At 33.7% G+C, this 17,329-nt stretch overlaps 2 protein-coding genes across 9 annotated transcripts in view; both read left to right on the forward strand.

Moving 5' to 3' along the window:
• kansl1l (KAT8 regulatory NSL complex subunit 1-like) overlaps positions 1-2,631 on the forward strand; it is a 43,497-nt gene extending 40,866 nt beyond the window's left edge. The window contains exons 15-16 of the mRNA XM_059343046.1: positions 680-912; positions 2,156-2,631. Of these exons, the coding sequence (XP_059199029.1) occupies positions 680-898 (219 nt within the window). The 3' untranslated portion in view covers positions 899-912; positions 2,156-2,631. The remainder of the gene's footprint in view (positions 1-679; positions 913-2,155) is intronic.
• A 6,438-nt stretch (positions 2,632-9,069) lies between these two features.
• map2 (microtubule-associated protein 2) overlaps positions 9,070-17,329 on the forward strand; it is a 165,080-nt gene continuing 156,820 nt past the window's right edge. For 6 of the 8 annotated variants that reach the window (XM_059342259.1, XM_059342263.1, XM_059342264.1 and 3 more), the window contains exon 1: positions 11,112-11,192. The gene's annotated coding sequence lies outside the window, so the exon portion shown is untranslated. Of the gene's footprint in view, positions 9,161-11,111; positions 11,193-11,356; positions 11,524-17,329 lie in introns of those variants that run through there. The other 2 variants (XM_059342262.1, XM_059342260.1) reach the window with 2 other exon arrangements.

Consider the following 17,329-nt stretch of genomic DNA (forward strand, 5'->3'; position numbering starts at 1 on the left):
AGAAACAAATAATCATCAGGTCTCTCTGCTCGGGCCAGTTCATCACTGCTGGCAGCTTTCATTTGTCTCTTTTGTACATTTTTTGTCTTTTTTGGTCATTTTGTGACCAAAAGAAGATGTAAAAAGACACAAAATGACCAAAAAAAAGACATAACAAAGGACACTAAAGACGTAAAATCACAAAAAAGACACAAAAAGACCAAAAAAAGTAATAAAAGAGGACACAAAAGACGTAAAATCACCCAAAAAAAGACACAAAAAGACAAAAAAAGGCACAAAAAGACAAAAAAAAAGAAATAAAAAAGGACACAAAAGACTTAAAATCACAAAAACAACAAAAAAAGACACAATATTATATTTCTCTTTTTGTGCATTACTATTACAACCTTTTACAGCAAAACCAGAGTGCAGTAACTACATTTTTGGGGTCAAAGTTCAAATAAATCTTCATGATTTTTGAGCATAAAAATGACATCATCAATACATGTAGAAATAAGTGTCATATCACTTATCTACCTATAACACATTTGGCTGGCCAGTTAAACAACTTTAAAGCAGTTTTTCCCAGTTTTACCCTTTACATAGTTACTGCAGTTAGACTTTGAAGGGCTGTATAATTATAATCTGTACAGATTTGTAGATGAACTTAATGTCCTGTTATTCTCTCTGTCCCTGGTAGCCTCAGACGCCCTGGGAGCCTCGAGCGTTTCCTCTGAGTGAGGATGAGGAGGAGGCTCTGCTCTGTGATGACCCAGAAGGAGTCCCATCAGGCTGGTCAGAGTGTAGCTCCGCCTCCTCCACAGCAAAGAACTACAACTCCCACCTCCTCCCCGCTCCGTCCTCTGGTGCTGCAGCGCCCCCTGGTGGACAGAGTCACAGCAGCACACACAGCAGCTGAGCCTTAAAGTGACAGTAAGCAGAGAAACACAGGGATTTCCTACATTACTGAGATATTGTTGTTTTATTTATTTATATATTTAGGTTGGTTTTGTGATTTTGTTGTTGTTGTCCTTTTTCTTTTCTTTTTTTTTCTTCTTTTTTTTTTTTACTGTGTTTGTCTATTGGTGATCTATGTTTTTTGTACTTGCCAGAGCTTTTAACTCTTGTTATTTGTCTTTAAAAAGTTTTATTCGATCACTTATTTGCCAAGACTTTTGTTTTTTAAATAATTAAATAACTTAGATATAAGGCATTTATTAGTAGGACATTAGGGCTGGGTGATACGGACCAAAAGTCATATCCCGATATATTTAGGCTGAATATCGCTATACGATATATATCCTGATATTTTTATTACAAAGTGAGAGCAAATGTTCAGTCAAAGTCAAATATGACATGTCACAAGTAGTTTTTATTGAAACCATTGAAAAAGACACAAAATGACAAGAAAGACACAGAATGACCAAAAAAGACACAACATTATATTTAAAAAAAGACAAAAAATTACAGAAAAAATACACAAAATGACAGAAAAAGACACAAAATTTAAGTGAACATAAATACTGTATAACGACAGGAGAACCTTTTTAAAAAAAAAAATCAAAGCTCCATAATGCACATTTAAATGAAAAAATATCTTAAATAAAAATAGCCTCTAAAATGAAATATTTTTCTGAAATAAATATATTTATATGAGAAAAGAATAACAAACATTACAAAAGAACAAAATATGACAAACCCTAGTAAGGGCAGCATTTATATAGAAAGAAAGAGGAAAAATTGAACTATTTTTTATATCGATATATATTGCCCAGCCCTAGTAGGACAATATTTAGTCATTTAGCCTTGTTAAGAAGTCAGTTGAGTGTTGATTGTGTTTGTTATTCCTTCAGTAATTTATTCTGTCATTCATTTAGTTTTCTGTGCATTCATTAATCTGCCCAATAAGTGATTCATAGAAATGATTCATTCATTTGTTAATGGATTTCTGGATTCATTTTTTCACAACATGCATCTGCTAATTGAATGATTGATGGATGCAGCAGTCATTAACAAAGACACAATTCATTATTCAGAGGAATGGGAGGTCATTTAGGGAGTTATGAAGAAAGAAAGATGCAATCAAACAGTGAGAGTCAACATATAGAAAGGTTACAGTTACTTTAATGGTTTTATTTATCAGTTAAATTAATTAATTGTTTTTTTTCCTCTGCAGATCTCCTCTCATCTGGGACAATAAGGAGAAAATGTGCCATGGGAACCTTAAAAAGAATATTTACTACATTCCAAAACAGTGATTTTATTGTTATTTTCTTAATATTTTAAAGCAATTGTATATTGTTGTTTGTAAGTTTTGTAGCGTGTCACAATAGTTTAAATTGACTACTGTAGCTTCTGCTACACTTTCAGGTTTTAATATATAAGAAGTACTGTATGTAAAGAAATATGTACCAGCACAACCCACTGTAGGCTCCTCAGGTCTGTTTTCTGTCTCTAGTTACTATTTATTTCCACAGTTGTCTTTAAAAAAGTCTGTATGAAAGACTTCAGTACATACATAGATATATTTATATAACTTTTACTTGATTTACATGTGCTTTTTCATTTTTTTCCACGTCTGTTGATGCTGTCATTTTGGTATATATTGTTTTTCAATGAAAGTTATTAGTAAACATTAACATTATTAAAGATGGTGGTGTGTGTCATACTTTGCCAGCCGGTGCATTTAGAGTGTGAAATTAGGGCCGCAATGATTAAATTAACCCCATCGTCGGCCATATTTCCATTTTAAAATGCAACAACAACAATACAAAACGCCATCAGGGGGTCTCAACAATACATAGGCAAGTCCTCATCGAAAAAACTGTAACGTTTACATAAATTCTAAGTTTTTACAGCTTTCAAGTTGGAAGATTTCTTAAAAGACTCAATATACCGTTTGGTTTCATTTACAAAAACAAGAAAGAGGTTTTCGATTAATGTAGCGATATTTATGGATATGCCATTTGGCCAACTGTATCATGAGATTGATGATATAGTATTGTTTTTCCTTTGCAAAAGGAAAGTCAGTGAAACAGTATATGTTCAAAGCACAGGGACAAATGAGGTTCAAAGGAAACAGAAATCGGGTTACAAGCCGGTGAAGCAGTGTTGCCAACTTAGCAACTTTGTTGCTATATTTAGCGACTTTTCAGACGCCCTTAGCGACTATTTTTCAAAAAAAGCGACTGGAGACAAATCCAGAGACTTTTTCTGGTGTTATTGGAGACTTTTGGAGACTCGTTCTTACTCTTCTTAACGAACCGAGTTAAAAAGAGTAAGAACGAGTCGAAGCGGCACAGTCCTCCTGCAGCAGTCTCTCCCAGCTGCAGAGACGGAGGGGATGTTAACCCCTTAGCGTCCAGTCTGCACATTGCTAACAGGCTAACAGTTAGCTCTGTAGCAGTACAGTGTGTATGTGCTAACAGGCTAACAGTTAGCTCTGTAGCAGTACAGTGTGTATGTGCTAAAAGGCTAACAGTTAGCTCTGTAGCAGTACAGTGTGTATGTGCTAACAGGCGAACAGTTAGCTCTGTAGCAGTACAGTGTGTATGTGCTAACAGGCTAACAGTTAGCTCTGTAGCAGTACAGTGTGTATGTGCTAACAGGCTAACAGTTAGCTCTGTAGCAGTACAGTGCGTATGTGCTAACAGGCTAACAGTTAGCTCTGAAGCAGTACAGTGTGTATGTGCTAACAGGGCTAACAGTTAGCTCTGTAGCAGTACAGTGTGTATGTGCTAACAGGCTAACAGTTAGCTCTGTAGCAGTACAGTGTGTATGTGCTAACAGGCTAACAGTTAGCTCTGTAGCAGTACAGTGTGTATGTGCTAACAGGCTAACAGTTAGCTCTGTAGCAGTACAGTGTGTATGTGCTAACAGGCTAACAGTTAGCTCTGTAGCAGTACAGTGTGTGTGTGCTAACAGGCTAACAGTTAGCTCTGTAGCAGTACAGTGTGTATGTGCTGCTGCTGCAGGAGGTGTTCACTTAGCGATCTCTGTTTGTTTACAACAAGCACCAGACACTAAAAACTGTTCCTGTTGTTTGTTTAAAAGTAGTGCAATAAAAATACAGATGTTTTCCCTAACATGATGAATAATCCTGATTATCATTTTGGCCATAATCGTGCAGCCCTAGTGTAAATGTTGTGCAAAAAAACTGTGCATGAAAAATGACATTATTATCACAGAACGCATGTATGAGCACAGGTAACGACATGGGAAATCTAAAGCCATAATAATTTGCACTATTTTTATTTTATGTGCCTTTAGCAATTCTATAAATGGATGCATTAAGTGAAGCATCCAATCAATCAGAACCTCTTTTTATTTCAGTCGTGGTGTAATTTGTCTGCAGCTTGAGCCAAGAGTTCTTCCCTCAGACGTCTCTGATAGGAGCTGAAAGGACGAACTAATGGGAGGTCGTTTCACTCATTTAGATGATTAACATGTATGGAGGTCAAGGCTTTTTAGGGCCACGGTCCCGGTGAAACAGCTCCTCCTTTGATCCCATATGCATAACCTCCTCTTATAATATCCTCCACAGCTGCCAGGAGGCCTGATGGGCAGATGGTGGTCAAGGTTATTGCTCTCATCTTCATGTGTGTGTGTCAGTGGCTTTATAGTCGGGATGAGAGAATTAGAAACTCCATCACACGAGTTAATTGACAGATAGTAATTATCTTATTCCAGGTTGGAAGGTGTGGATTTGCCTGTTAAATGAGTTCTACATTTCCATTGCTTCTGATGTTTATTGTTTTAAATTAATCGTCAACTATTTTGATAATTGAATAATTGGTTTTTAAAGACAAAAGTCCAAATTCTTCCAAAAAAGACACAAAATGACAAAAGAAGACACAAAATGACCAAAAAAAGACATAAAAAATACACAAAACAACTAAAAAAGACACAAAGTGACCAAAAAAGGACACAAAATAACAAAAAAGAAGACACAAAATGACCAAAAAAGACACAAATGACCAAAAAAGACACAAAACAACTAAAAAAGACACAAAATGACCTAAAAAGACACAAAACAACTAGGTGTGGATTTGCCTGTTAAATGAGTTTTACATTTCCATTGCTTCAGATGTTTATTGTTTTATTTAGAGCTGCAACAATTAATCGATTATTAAATTTATCGTCAACTATTTTGATAATTGAATAATTGGTTTTTAAAGACAAAAGTCCAAATTCTCTAAATTCAGCTTCTTCAATGTGAATACTTCTGGTTTCTTTATTCCTTTATGACAATAAACTGAATATCTCTGGTTTGTGGACAAAACAAGAGATTTGAGGACGTCATATTGTGCCAAAAAAGACACAAAATGACAAAAAAAGACACAAAATGACAAAAAAAAGACACAAAATGACAAAAAAAGACACAATAACTAAAAAAAAGACACAACAACAGACACAAAATGACCAAAAAAGACACAAAACAACTAAGAAAGACACAAAATGACCAAAAAAGACACAAATTACCCCAAAAAAGACACAAAACAACTATAAAAGACACAAAACAACTAAGAAAGACACAAAATGACCAAAAAAGACACAAATTACCCCAAAAAAGACACAAAACAACTAAAAATGACACAAAATGACCAAAAAAGGACACAAAATAACTAAAAAAAAGACACAACAGACACAAAATGACCAAAAAAAGACAACAAGACACAAAATTACCAAAAAAGACACTAAATGACTTACAAAGACACAAAAAAGACATCAAAAGGATTCAAAAATGGATAAAATAGCCGTATAAGACTCCATAGAGTTAATGGAGTTTATTTATTAATAACATGTCTACTGAGGCTGGTCTTTATTTGAGCTCTTTTTTAAATAAGTCAGTAATCCTGGTGATATTAATGCATTTCCAGGTAGTTTGGAAAACAGCATGTTTATACAAAATAATACATACAAATAAAATCTTGAATTATCCTTCACTAAGGCTCTGAGACCAGCAGCTCCTCCTCTCTGCTGCAGGAGGTCCACCTCCACTGACCTCCACATCTGTCTGATCTGATATCTGTAGCCAGAATAAACCTTAGAACCATAATAAACCCTCACTGCTCCTTAGAAACCAGCTTCAGTTAATATTAACCCATAGGAACCTATGGTGACACCGTGTAACAAACACTTTAAACCTTCTATAATCTCCCATATTCAGCTTTATGCTTCACATTAACTCATTAAATCTGGTGTGACTGGAAACAGAAATGTGAAAAAAAGCGTATTTTTGTTCCGAGACTAACTTTAAACCCATTAAACAATTCTAATCCGTTAATAGTTTGTCCTGTATTACATTTAACTTGTTCTGACCATATTTCCTGAACTAATTAAAGTCACAATTTTGATATATGTTATGGAGATGCAAAGAAAAAGGCAAATGGTTGTTTTTATTTATTATAAATGTATTATTATTTTGTTATTTAAAAAGAAATCTGAAAAATAATATGTTGTTAAACAGCACTATTAATGTCACAATTTTGATAAATGTTGTCGAGATGCAAAGAATAAGGCCAATTTATGTTTCTGTAAGCAGAAAATGTATTTTTTTTAAAGAAATAAGAGATAAGAAATATTATAAACATAAATACCAAAAACGCCCATTGTAACGTTTATGTCACATCACAGATCTTTGACATTTAGGGGTAGTATTTTTTTTTTTTTTTAAACATCAGAAATGTGTGCTTTGTGGTCCACTTGGTCTGTGGTATATCCTCCATAATGTTCCTAAAAGGATAACAGGGTCTGGGTTCTTGGAATCAACAGAATAAACTGCTGATAAAGTTTTAGTAAATGACTGTAGCATGTCTTTAAATTAGCCTAATGCATGATGGTTTATACACTACTGGTCAAAAGTTTTAGAACACACCAACTTTTCCAGAATTTAATTGAAAATGATGCAGTTTAATGTCTCAGTGTACTCTGAAATTAATGCACATTTGCAACATTTAAAATTCTTTATTGAGCATGATAGTGTTTTGAAAGTAAAAAAAAAAGATTCAAAATCACATTTTATGTTGGACTAAAGGACAAAAAAAGACACAAAATGACAAAAAAAAAAGACACAAAATGACAAAAAAGACATGAAAATAATTCAAAAATGGACAAAATAGCCCAAGACTCCATAGAGTTAAGTTGTTAACCCATTTCTTGTTCCCTGAAAAAGGCCTACTTGTATAATTCTGAAATGTACATTATTTTTCAGTTTTGGTTAAGCTTACCTTTTTTTATTTACCTCTGGCAGTTCACCACTTACCTTTGTACCCTTTCAAGCTGTTCATTTGACTTGAACTGCTTGAATTTCAATAAAAAACTGGAAAAATTGGGGTGTTCTAAAACTTTTGACCGGTAGTGTATATCATGGACAGAACTGGAAAAAGCACATTGTATTCTAAATGTCTGTAACTGCAGCAGACAGACTCTAGAGGGCGCTATTTGCATATAAGAAGCTCTTAAACAACCAACACTGGATACAGTAAAATGTATTGGTAATGCAACAATATAACTATAATACAACCAGACTGAAATATAACTGCTTGTGTAGCTCTCTCTCTATATATTTTTTACTGTAGGACACTGATATTTTGGAATACAAATGCACACTCCCTGATCTGTCCATGCACAACCTCCACCTCTTCAAGTAAAATCAAGAAAATCTGGATCTCACTGTAATGATCTAATCAAATACAAATGGCCACATTATAGGGACTATTTACAACAGCCCATTATATCCATTTTTCCTTTCATACTTGATGAAGAAAAATATATTTTTTATTTATTACATCAAGTTTACACACATGAGTCAAAAATGACCTTGTGCATTAGAAGCGTAGTGATACAAAAGAAGTGATTCACTAAATTAATAATGTGAGTATATGTGTAACTATGTTTGTCTTATTTTGAAGGTTTCACTTTAAAAGAGTTGTTAGAACCACCAGATTACATTGGAAAATCACATATTTTAACATTTGAGACTTATTAGAGCCACCAAATAATAGTTTCCATTGGAAAAAACACCAATTTAACAAAATAGGATACATGGGTCAAAAATGACCCACATTCATTCCCCATGTTATTTCATGCTGGCTGTGTGATCATTATATCCACTTTTCCGTTCATACTTTATAAAGAAAAATAGTTTTACACACATAGGCCAAAATGACCTTGTGCATTAGAAGCGTAGTGATATAAAAAGGGTTTTTATTCCGAAAGTAGGTAATGGAAACAAAAAATTAGGATGTATGATGATCAAAAACAAGTTATTTGAGGAAAACCTGCAATACTGAATGATGAAATTAATTTATTGCAAAGATATAGAACATAAAAACTTAGTCGGGTCTCTTTACATTATTTCAAATGTGCTACATAAACATACAACACTGCAAAAACATAAACATCTGAATTGCATTTCTCCCTTAACCCACATAATGAAGGTGAAAGGAAGTATTTCAAGCCTTAATGGTGCTTCCTAAAGGGGGCATTGTCAAACCTGGCAACACAGCCCGCAGGCCACGTGGCATTGTTTACAACTTGACCGTTAGCATGCAGGCTACATTAGCTCCGCTAGCTAGCTAGCGTGAAACTCAAAAAATGGACCATTTTTTAATTTAAAAAAGGGACAGAAACGAGCTCAAAAAGCAGACGGACAGACACACAGTGTTCTAAGTGAATTTGAGTTCATAAAGTTCATGAACAATTTAATTTTGCTGTTGTGAATTTGAATCCAGACATTATATTTTTATGCTTTCTTTTAATTTTTTAGTTGCCTGTGATGTTGTGTTCACTTATACAACAACATTATCCACAGTAGATGGAGATGCGACCTGGAAATCACCAGTTATATGTTTATTAAATATGTGACGAATCTGCTAACTGAGGCAAAACAGACCAGTATGGCAACCAGTTAGTGTGGAAACCAGTAGCCTAAGGACATAACACTGGTGTTGGCCACTTGTGGAGTTTGGTTTCTGAAGCAGACTTTCCCACTTTGAAACCACTTGCACAAAAAGTTATGTCTTTCTTCATGAGAACACACCAGTGAGTCAACATTTTCGACCATGAGGAAAAAAAACCGACTGACCCCTGCTGATCTTGAACGCCTCACTGTGATTGCAACAACAAACTCCAAATACAACATGAAGAAAGTCAAGGACATGCTCCTCCCAGTATTAAGGTAAATCTGGTCTTATATCAACATTTATTGGCTGTGTTGTTTCTTTTTTTGTGGGATGTCCAATTTATACGTAGAAATGCACATTTGCAAAGGTAAAAGTGGCTCTCCTTTTGACTTTGCACTGCCAATGTGGCTCTTGTGGAAAAAATAGTGAGGATCAATGCACTAAATTAACAATTTTATTATATGCGTAACTATTTTTGTCTTATTTTGAAGGTTTAACTGTAAAAGAGTTGTTGGAACCACCAGATTACATTGGAAAATCACATTTTTTAACATTTGAGACTTATTAGAGCCAGCAAATGATAATTTCCATTGGAAGAATACCACTTTTACAAAATAGGATAGTTATTATTTGTGTCTTCTTTGTCAGGTTTTAAACTGTTGACAACATATAAACACCTTCTAATGCACAACATGGGTCAAAAATGAACCACTTTCATTCCCCATGTTATTTCATGCTGGCTGTGTGTTTGAATATCTTTTTTTATTATTACAACAGATCATTATATCCACTTTTCCTTTCATAGTTTATGAAGAAAAAATAGTTTTATAGTTTTATTACATCAAGTTTACACACATAGGCCAAAAATTACCTTGTGCATTAGAAGCGTATTGATACAAAAAGGGTTTTTATTCCGAAAGTAGGAAATAAAAACGAAAAATTAAGATGTATGATGATCAAAAACAAGTTATTTGAGGAAAACCTGCAATACTGAATGATGAAATTAATTTATTGCAAAAATATAGAAGATAAAACTTTGTCGGGTCACTTTAGACCCATTTATGATCAAAGGGTTAAACGGACGGATCAGAAAACCGTAATTACTAGAGCAGAGGAGCATTGTGACTGCGCGACTAGTCCAGTCATTACGGTAAATGCAGGCTTGTTTTTAGTGTTTGCCAATTAAATTGAGCTTTTTGTCAAAAGAAAAAGCTGCTTTGAATCAGACCTAGGTTAAACACTAGGATTAACTCTTTCAGTGTAAGTGCAAAATGTATTTTTTTTTTTACATAATGTTATTTTTGCGATGCTTCATTTTGTATTTTTTCTTTGTTGTCTCCTGAATTACAGTATCTTCATTTTTATGTTACCCCTCATGTTTCTATTAGCCAAAATGTTAACTTTTAATGAAATGTCTGTCTCTTAATTGATATTAAACGAACGGGGCACAATACCGTAATTACTAGAGCAGAGGAGCATTGTAACTGCGCGACTAGTCCAGTCATTACGGTAAATGCAGGCTTGTTTTTAGTGTTTTCCAATAAAATTGAGCTTTTTGTCAAAAGGAAAAGCTGCTTTGAATCAGAATTAGGTTAAACACTAGAATTGACTCTGTCAGTGTAAGTGCAAAATGTATTTTTTTAACGTAATGTTATTTTTGCGACGCTTCATTTTGTATTTTTTCTTTGTTGTATAATCAAGTCATCTCCTGAATTACAGTATCTTCATTTTTATGTTACCCCCATATGTTTCTATTAGCCAAAATGTTCACTTTTAATGTAATGTCTGTCTCTTAATTGATATTAAATGCACGGAGCAGAATACCGTAATTACTAGAGCAGAGTCGCATTGTAACTGCGCCTCTAGTCCAGTCATTACGGTAAATGCAGGCTTGTTTTTAGTGTTTGCCAATAAAATTGAGCTTTTTGTCAAAAGGAGACCTAGGTTAAACACTAGGATTGACGCTGTCAATGTAAGTGGACATTTTTTTTTATTTTTTATGTAATGTTATTTTTGCGACGCTTCATTTCGGATTTTTTCTTAGTTGTATAATCAAGTCATCTCCTGAATTACAGTATCTTCATTTTTATGTTACCCCTCATATTTCTTTTAGCCAAAATGTTAACTTTTAATGTAAAGTCTATCTCTTAATTGATATTAACCGGACGGAGCACAATACCGTAATTACTAGAGCAGAGTCGCATTGTAACTGCGCCTCTAGTCCAGTCATTACGGTAAAAGCAGGCTGCGGAGCCTGTGTGTGTCCGACGGACCCTGAGTTGCACCGAAAGACACTGCGCCGAACAGGTAAAAAAAAAAAAGACTTCTTATTTTTTCTAACAACAGCTTGATAATGCATGAATATATGTGTGAATGGAAATGATTCCACAGCAGATTGTGTGTTTTTTTTTGCGGTTTGAGGGATTTAAAGCCGACAGTAAATGACCATTTGAGCAGCAGGCATTGAAGCTGAAATGATGAGGTGATCCTCTCTGTCTCAGGGAGAACCGGCTCCACATTCCTCTCTGTCTCTTCTCTGTTTTCAGTCAGATTTAGATGGTTTTGTGTTGCGGAATTCAATCAGATATTAAAAAATCAGATCTGAGCAACAGATCTAGGGAACAGATCTGTGACAAAGGTAAGACTTGCGGATCACCTCAGCTATTATTGGTCCAGTTACGCACTTAAACGCCGCTTTGGTTAACGACTTGAAGGGATAACGTGTCTGCATTGTGCTACATAAAGAAAAAAAAGCCTCTTCTACCTATTGCGGTCACTGCGGGAACTTGCTTTTGCTGCGGTGGCAGTGATCGACTACCAGGCTGTAGTCCGCCTAGAACACAATATATATATATATATATATATATATATATATATATATATATATATATATATATATATATATATACAGCTATAGCATGAGAAAAAAAAAATCATTGAGAATATGCTCCTATAGAAATATAATGCTGATTTGTAGTGTGAGCAACGCTGCTCAATGAGAGAAAAAGGAAAAAGAAAAGGGTGCAAATACAGGTGCTGAGTCATATTGGCTGATTGATCACACAATTTATATCTGCATTCAATATGTGCATGTTTTTTAATGTCACTATATGGCTATATATGAAGAAAAATCACATTTCTATGTGCTGCATTTATGTTTTTGATGTAATTTTAAGTGTAAAAGCTGTTTAGATTAAATCTTGATCCAGTCATTGACACAGCAAATGCAGCTAAAGCATCCAGGGCTGTTACACCTCAGATCTTTTTATTATTCTTCTACTAAATGGATATTTAATTCCCAGCTTTAAACATGATGGATGTCTTATTCAGTGCATATGCTTCAGTTCAGTTTCATTTCCATAAAGGGGGCTGCCTATTGATTTCCCTCTGTCATGTCCACTTGCCCCCAGCGTGCAGATACATTTGAATGGCTGATGCATTCAGGATTCAGGATGAGGCTCGGCTGCATTGAGTCATAAATGTTCAGGCGAGCAGCTCGGAGCTCCTCCTTGCCGAGGGAGTGGGCTCCTGCTCCTGGAGGAGCACGGCTGGGCGTCTATCGGCATCTTTCACTACAACCTTAGAGCTTTCTGGCTGCTGGGAGAGCAGCACAAAGGGGCAGAATCAGCCTTTTACTGGGGAATATACACTCAAAAACATGATTCAAGCCCTTCTTAGATGTGAAACATTAATGTATTGTTTGTCTAATGAAAATATATCAATTAAAATCAAATCAAAAGGGCCCACTAAGGACATTTTCAGCCATTTCAGAAATTTTTCACTTTATTTTTGGCAATAATTTTGGCTGTGATACTGCAAATGACATGATTTTTGGAAGAAGGATTTCTTTTTTGATATATTTTGAAATTCTAATTTAATTTTTTCTAATGGCTCTATGATACACTGTGTACAAGCTTACTACCCTTTCGAGCCCTTTCGGGCTGAAAATGTCCACCTCCAAAAAAATGCAGATTCATATTTTTTTCTACTTTTTTCTGCATAAACCTCTTAAACAACTTCTGCCCTGCTCAAAACTACCAAACATTCAAAGATTTTGAGAATTTTAACCCTTTAAATGCCAGTTTGATTGCACAATGTCACTGTTTTTCAAAGAAAAAACACAAAAAAAATTGAGTTATTTTCCATATAATAAATAATTTTTGGCTGGGGCGTTGGTTTTTATCACAGCCTTGAGTAGGTCAAAGATTAAGAACAAAATTGATTTTGATGCATTTTTAGTTTTTGTAGACACACTACATTTTTGTGTTTTTTTTAAATATAAAACATCAGTGACATTGTGCAATCAAACTGGCATTTAAAGGGTTAAAATCCTCAAAATCGTTGAATGTTTAATAGTTTTGAGCAGGGCAGAAGTTGTTTAAGAGGTTTATGCAGAAAAAAGTAGAAAAAAATATTAATCTGTAAAGTTTTTATAGCATTTTTTTGGAGGTGGACATTTTCAGCCCAAAGGGCTCGAAAGGGTAATAAATTAAAGAGGGTTAAGAAGTGTAACCTAAAATGTATTAATTTACTCCCCTGTCCTTCCCTTCAACCCAAAAAGAATGACTTTCAGTTTTCCAATTCTATATTTTTGGGTTGAACGAACACAATTTCTTTATTTCAGCTCTCCTCGACATAAATGAGTTGAGGTAACTCAATTTAAATACAATACAAACATGTTTTTTATTTGAGTTTGACCAAATGTAAAAAAAAAAAGTGAGCTACATTAACTCAAATACATTATATTGCATCGATGCACTTGTTTTGAGTTTGGGCTACATATATTTGTTGGATGGAAATTCTGCCCACAATTGAATTGAGTTCATCCAATGAGTTATTTTTTTGAGTGTATGGCTGTTTAGTTATTTTATCTTGCCTGTAAATAAAGACAAAGGAGAGGCTAGAAGGAAATATTTGGGAGATTTGTGTCAGATACCTACAGCTTGTTGTTTGTACACTGCAAAAAAGGTTTGTAGAAATAACAGTAAAACACTGTCAAATACATCAGAAATAGGGCATAAAATGAAAAATTGTATGTCACCGTATTAGACACTTTTAATTACCGTAAATCAAAGAATAGCGCAAAACTTTTACTTTTTTCTGTCATAAACTGGAATAAACACACAGTTTTGCTGTAAAATATAACATTTTCATGCAAAATTTATGGAGAAATACCATGATGTGTGAATGAATGACACAATTACCCTAAAAATAACAGGATTATTCAGACTGAATTACAGTTTTTGCTGATATTTACATTTAAATTTAGAATAGAAAAAAATCCACTCACTGTAATTTTTACGGTGAAGTTCTGGCAACCACAGCTGCAGGTATTTTACCGTAAATTAAACAGATTATTTTTTACAGTGTACACTGCAAAAAAGGTGTGAAACGTCACTCCTACCTTACACACTGTCAAAAAGTGACAAAAAACAAGAAATAAATATCTAGAATTAGCACTGCAAAAAAGGTGTGTCTAAAAACAAGATAAAAAAACATAGATAAAGATAAAAGATAAAGATAAAAACACTAAATCTGAGGGAAAACAAGAAATAAATTGGTTTGGAACCTAAACGAACTCCTCGATCTAAGGTGCAAAACTTTACAAAATAAGTGGGCGTTTTTTATTCTTCAGGTTGGAAAGAGGACGGAGAAGTCAAGTGAGAAGTATTTTAAAAAATAAGAAATTAACTCTTGTACACTGCAAAAAAGGTGTGAAACGTCACTCCTATATCTATATCCAGTATTCAGCACCAAAGGGAGCAGTTTTACCGTACACACTGCAAAAAAAAGTGGCAAAAAACAAGAAATAAATATCTAGAATTAAGCAAATACATGCTCCAAACAAGTAAAATGATCTGCCAGTGCAGTAAGTAAATGTTTCTTTGTAAGAATTATTTAAATAAGTAAAAAAATATCTAGAAACTGGAAAAACCAACGATGTCTTGAAATAAATCCAAATATTCTTATTTTGAGCAATTGTGGCTTGAAACGAGCACGTTTTGGTGGATAGAATTTTGAAATAAAATTAGAAATAAATGCAACTAAAACTCTCAACTGGAAACAATATTTTAGGTAAAAACTCACCATATTCAACAGTTGAATAGCTTGGAAAGCATGAAAAAGCTCACAATGTTAATCCTAAAAACAAGTCTTTACACAATAACATAATTAGATAAGCACATAATAATACTACTAATAATTAAATATGCACATGAAGCTATGGTCAGTAGGTAAATTATACTAAAAACTATATAATTAAGACACTATTGCTAGATAAAAGAAGAAAATACTTGGTAAGCTTCATGTTTTTGCAGTGCATAAACACATACAACCACAAGAAAACAATGTTAATGCACTTTAGAGGTTGCAAATAATATTCCACAATAGATAACCAAGAAATCACATCAGAAAACAGAGCAGAAGATACACTGCAAAAAAGGTGTTCAGTCTAAAAACCAGATAAAACAGTAAATCTGAGGGAAATGATCTTGCTGCATGGACAGATAATTTACCTTGACAAGATTTATTAAATTAAGATTATTAAATCTAGAAATAAGCATGCCAACAGAGGCATTTAGAAGGCTTTAAATGAGCCGAAAATGCTGGTTTTAAGATCAACTTACTTAAAAAGTAACTTTTTACAGCCCCCAAATAAGTGAAATATACTAAACATACACTAAATATAAGCAATTACACGTTTTGTTTCCTTACTTTTAGCAAATTAGGCTGAAGATTAATATATATATATATATATATATATATATATATATATATATATATATATATATATATATATAAATAATAAGTATTAGTAAAGAATGACTAAGCTAAAAAGATGACTAGGCTTCCCACTTTTGTCTCGTAAATCTGCAACTTTTTTTGAGCATATTTGCCACTTTAAATCTCTTAAATCTGCACATTTTTTCTTGTAGATTTGGCACTTTAATCTAGTAAATCTACGAGAAAAATTGTGCAGATTTATGAGATTTAAAGTGGTGAACCTGCAAGAAAAAAGTTGTTTTTTCCCCACTTTTGTCTTGTAAATCTGCAACTTTTTTCGAGCAGATTTGCCACTTTAAATCTCTTAAATCTGCACATTTTTTCTTGTAGATTTGCCACTTTAATCTAGTAAATTAGCAAGTTCTCCTGGTACGAGTCCATGTGATTCTAAGACCAAACTCATCTTGTGACGGCGCGTATTACAAGATTATGAGGTGATTTGCAAAACTAATTTGATAGTAAGTTAATATTCATTAAGTATTCATCGGGGGCAGAGACATCAGTTGTCACGGTGATGCATGGTGGTCCACACCTGAGCTAATGAATCACTGCTGCTGGTGTGTGTGTGTGTGTGTGTGTGTGTGTGTGTGTGGTCGATACAGAAGGAGGTTGGATTGAAAGACTGTCAGTCAGATATCAGAGTGACGAACCAGAAGATTTAGCTCTGATCCCATTTTACCACCATATTAACCAGTGCTTCGGCCATTTTTGAATGGAACCATTATAATTAAAGATGTGTCACCATTGGATGATATTGCACAAAAGAAACAGTAGTAGCAAGGTTGGGGATTGCATTGATTACCTGCAAGTGTGTTTTTTGTATTTTTTGGTGTGTTTTTTTGTGTTTTTATGTGTGTTTTATGTGTGTTTTTTGTATTTGTTTGTGTTTTTTGTGTGTTTTTGTCCAATCTTTTTGTTTATTGTTTTCTATTCTTTTATACAGATATTTCTATTTATTAATAAACCCCAGCATAGAGCAACTATTACTAAAATCAGCACTGCAAAAAAGGTGTGTCTAAAAAACAAGATAAAAATCATAGATAAAGACAAAGATAAAAGATAAAAAACGATTCCTCGATCTAAGGTGCAAAACTTTATGAAATAAGTGGGTGTTTTTTAATTTACCTTGACAAGATTTATTAAATTAAGATTATTAAATCTAGAAATAAGCATGTTGAACGCTTAAAATAAGAAATTAACTCTTAAAACAAGATCACTTCTGAATCTAAAGTTTTTTTTTAATCTTGGTAAGAACCAAATAATCATCAGGTCACTCTGCTCGGGCCAGTTCATCACTGCTGGCAGCTTTAATTTATCTGGTTTTAAGAGTTTATTTGATCATTGTGTCTTTTTAGTGATCATTTTTACATCTATTTTTGGTAATTTTGTGTCTTTTTTCGTTCATTTTGTATCTTTTTTGTTCATTTTGTGTCTTTTTAATGGTCATTTTGTGTTTTTTTTGGTCAATTTGTGTCTTTTTTTTGTCAATTTATGTCTTTTAAGTGGTCATTTTTACATATATCTTTGGTAATTTTGTGTCTTTTTTGATCATTTTATGTCTTTTTTGGTTAATTTGTGTATTGTGTGTAAAACAAGAAATAACGTTCTGTCTTGTTTTAAGAGTTAATTTCTTCTTTGAAGTGTTCAACATGCTTATTTCT

This window comes from Centropristis striata, chromosome 10 (assembly GCF_030273125.1).
Source record: "Centropristis striata isolate RG_2023a ecotype Rhode Island chromosome 10, C.striata_1.0, whole genome shotgun sequence".
In the NCBI taxonomy this organism is placed as follows: Eukaryota; Metazoa; Chordata; class Actinopteri; order Perciformes; family Serranidae; genus Centropristis; species Centropristis striata.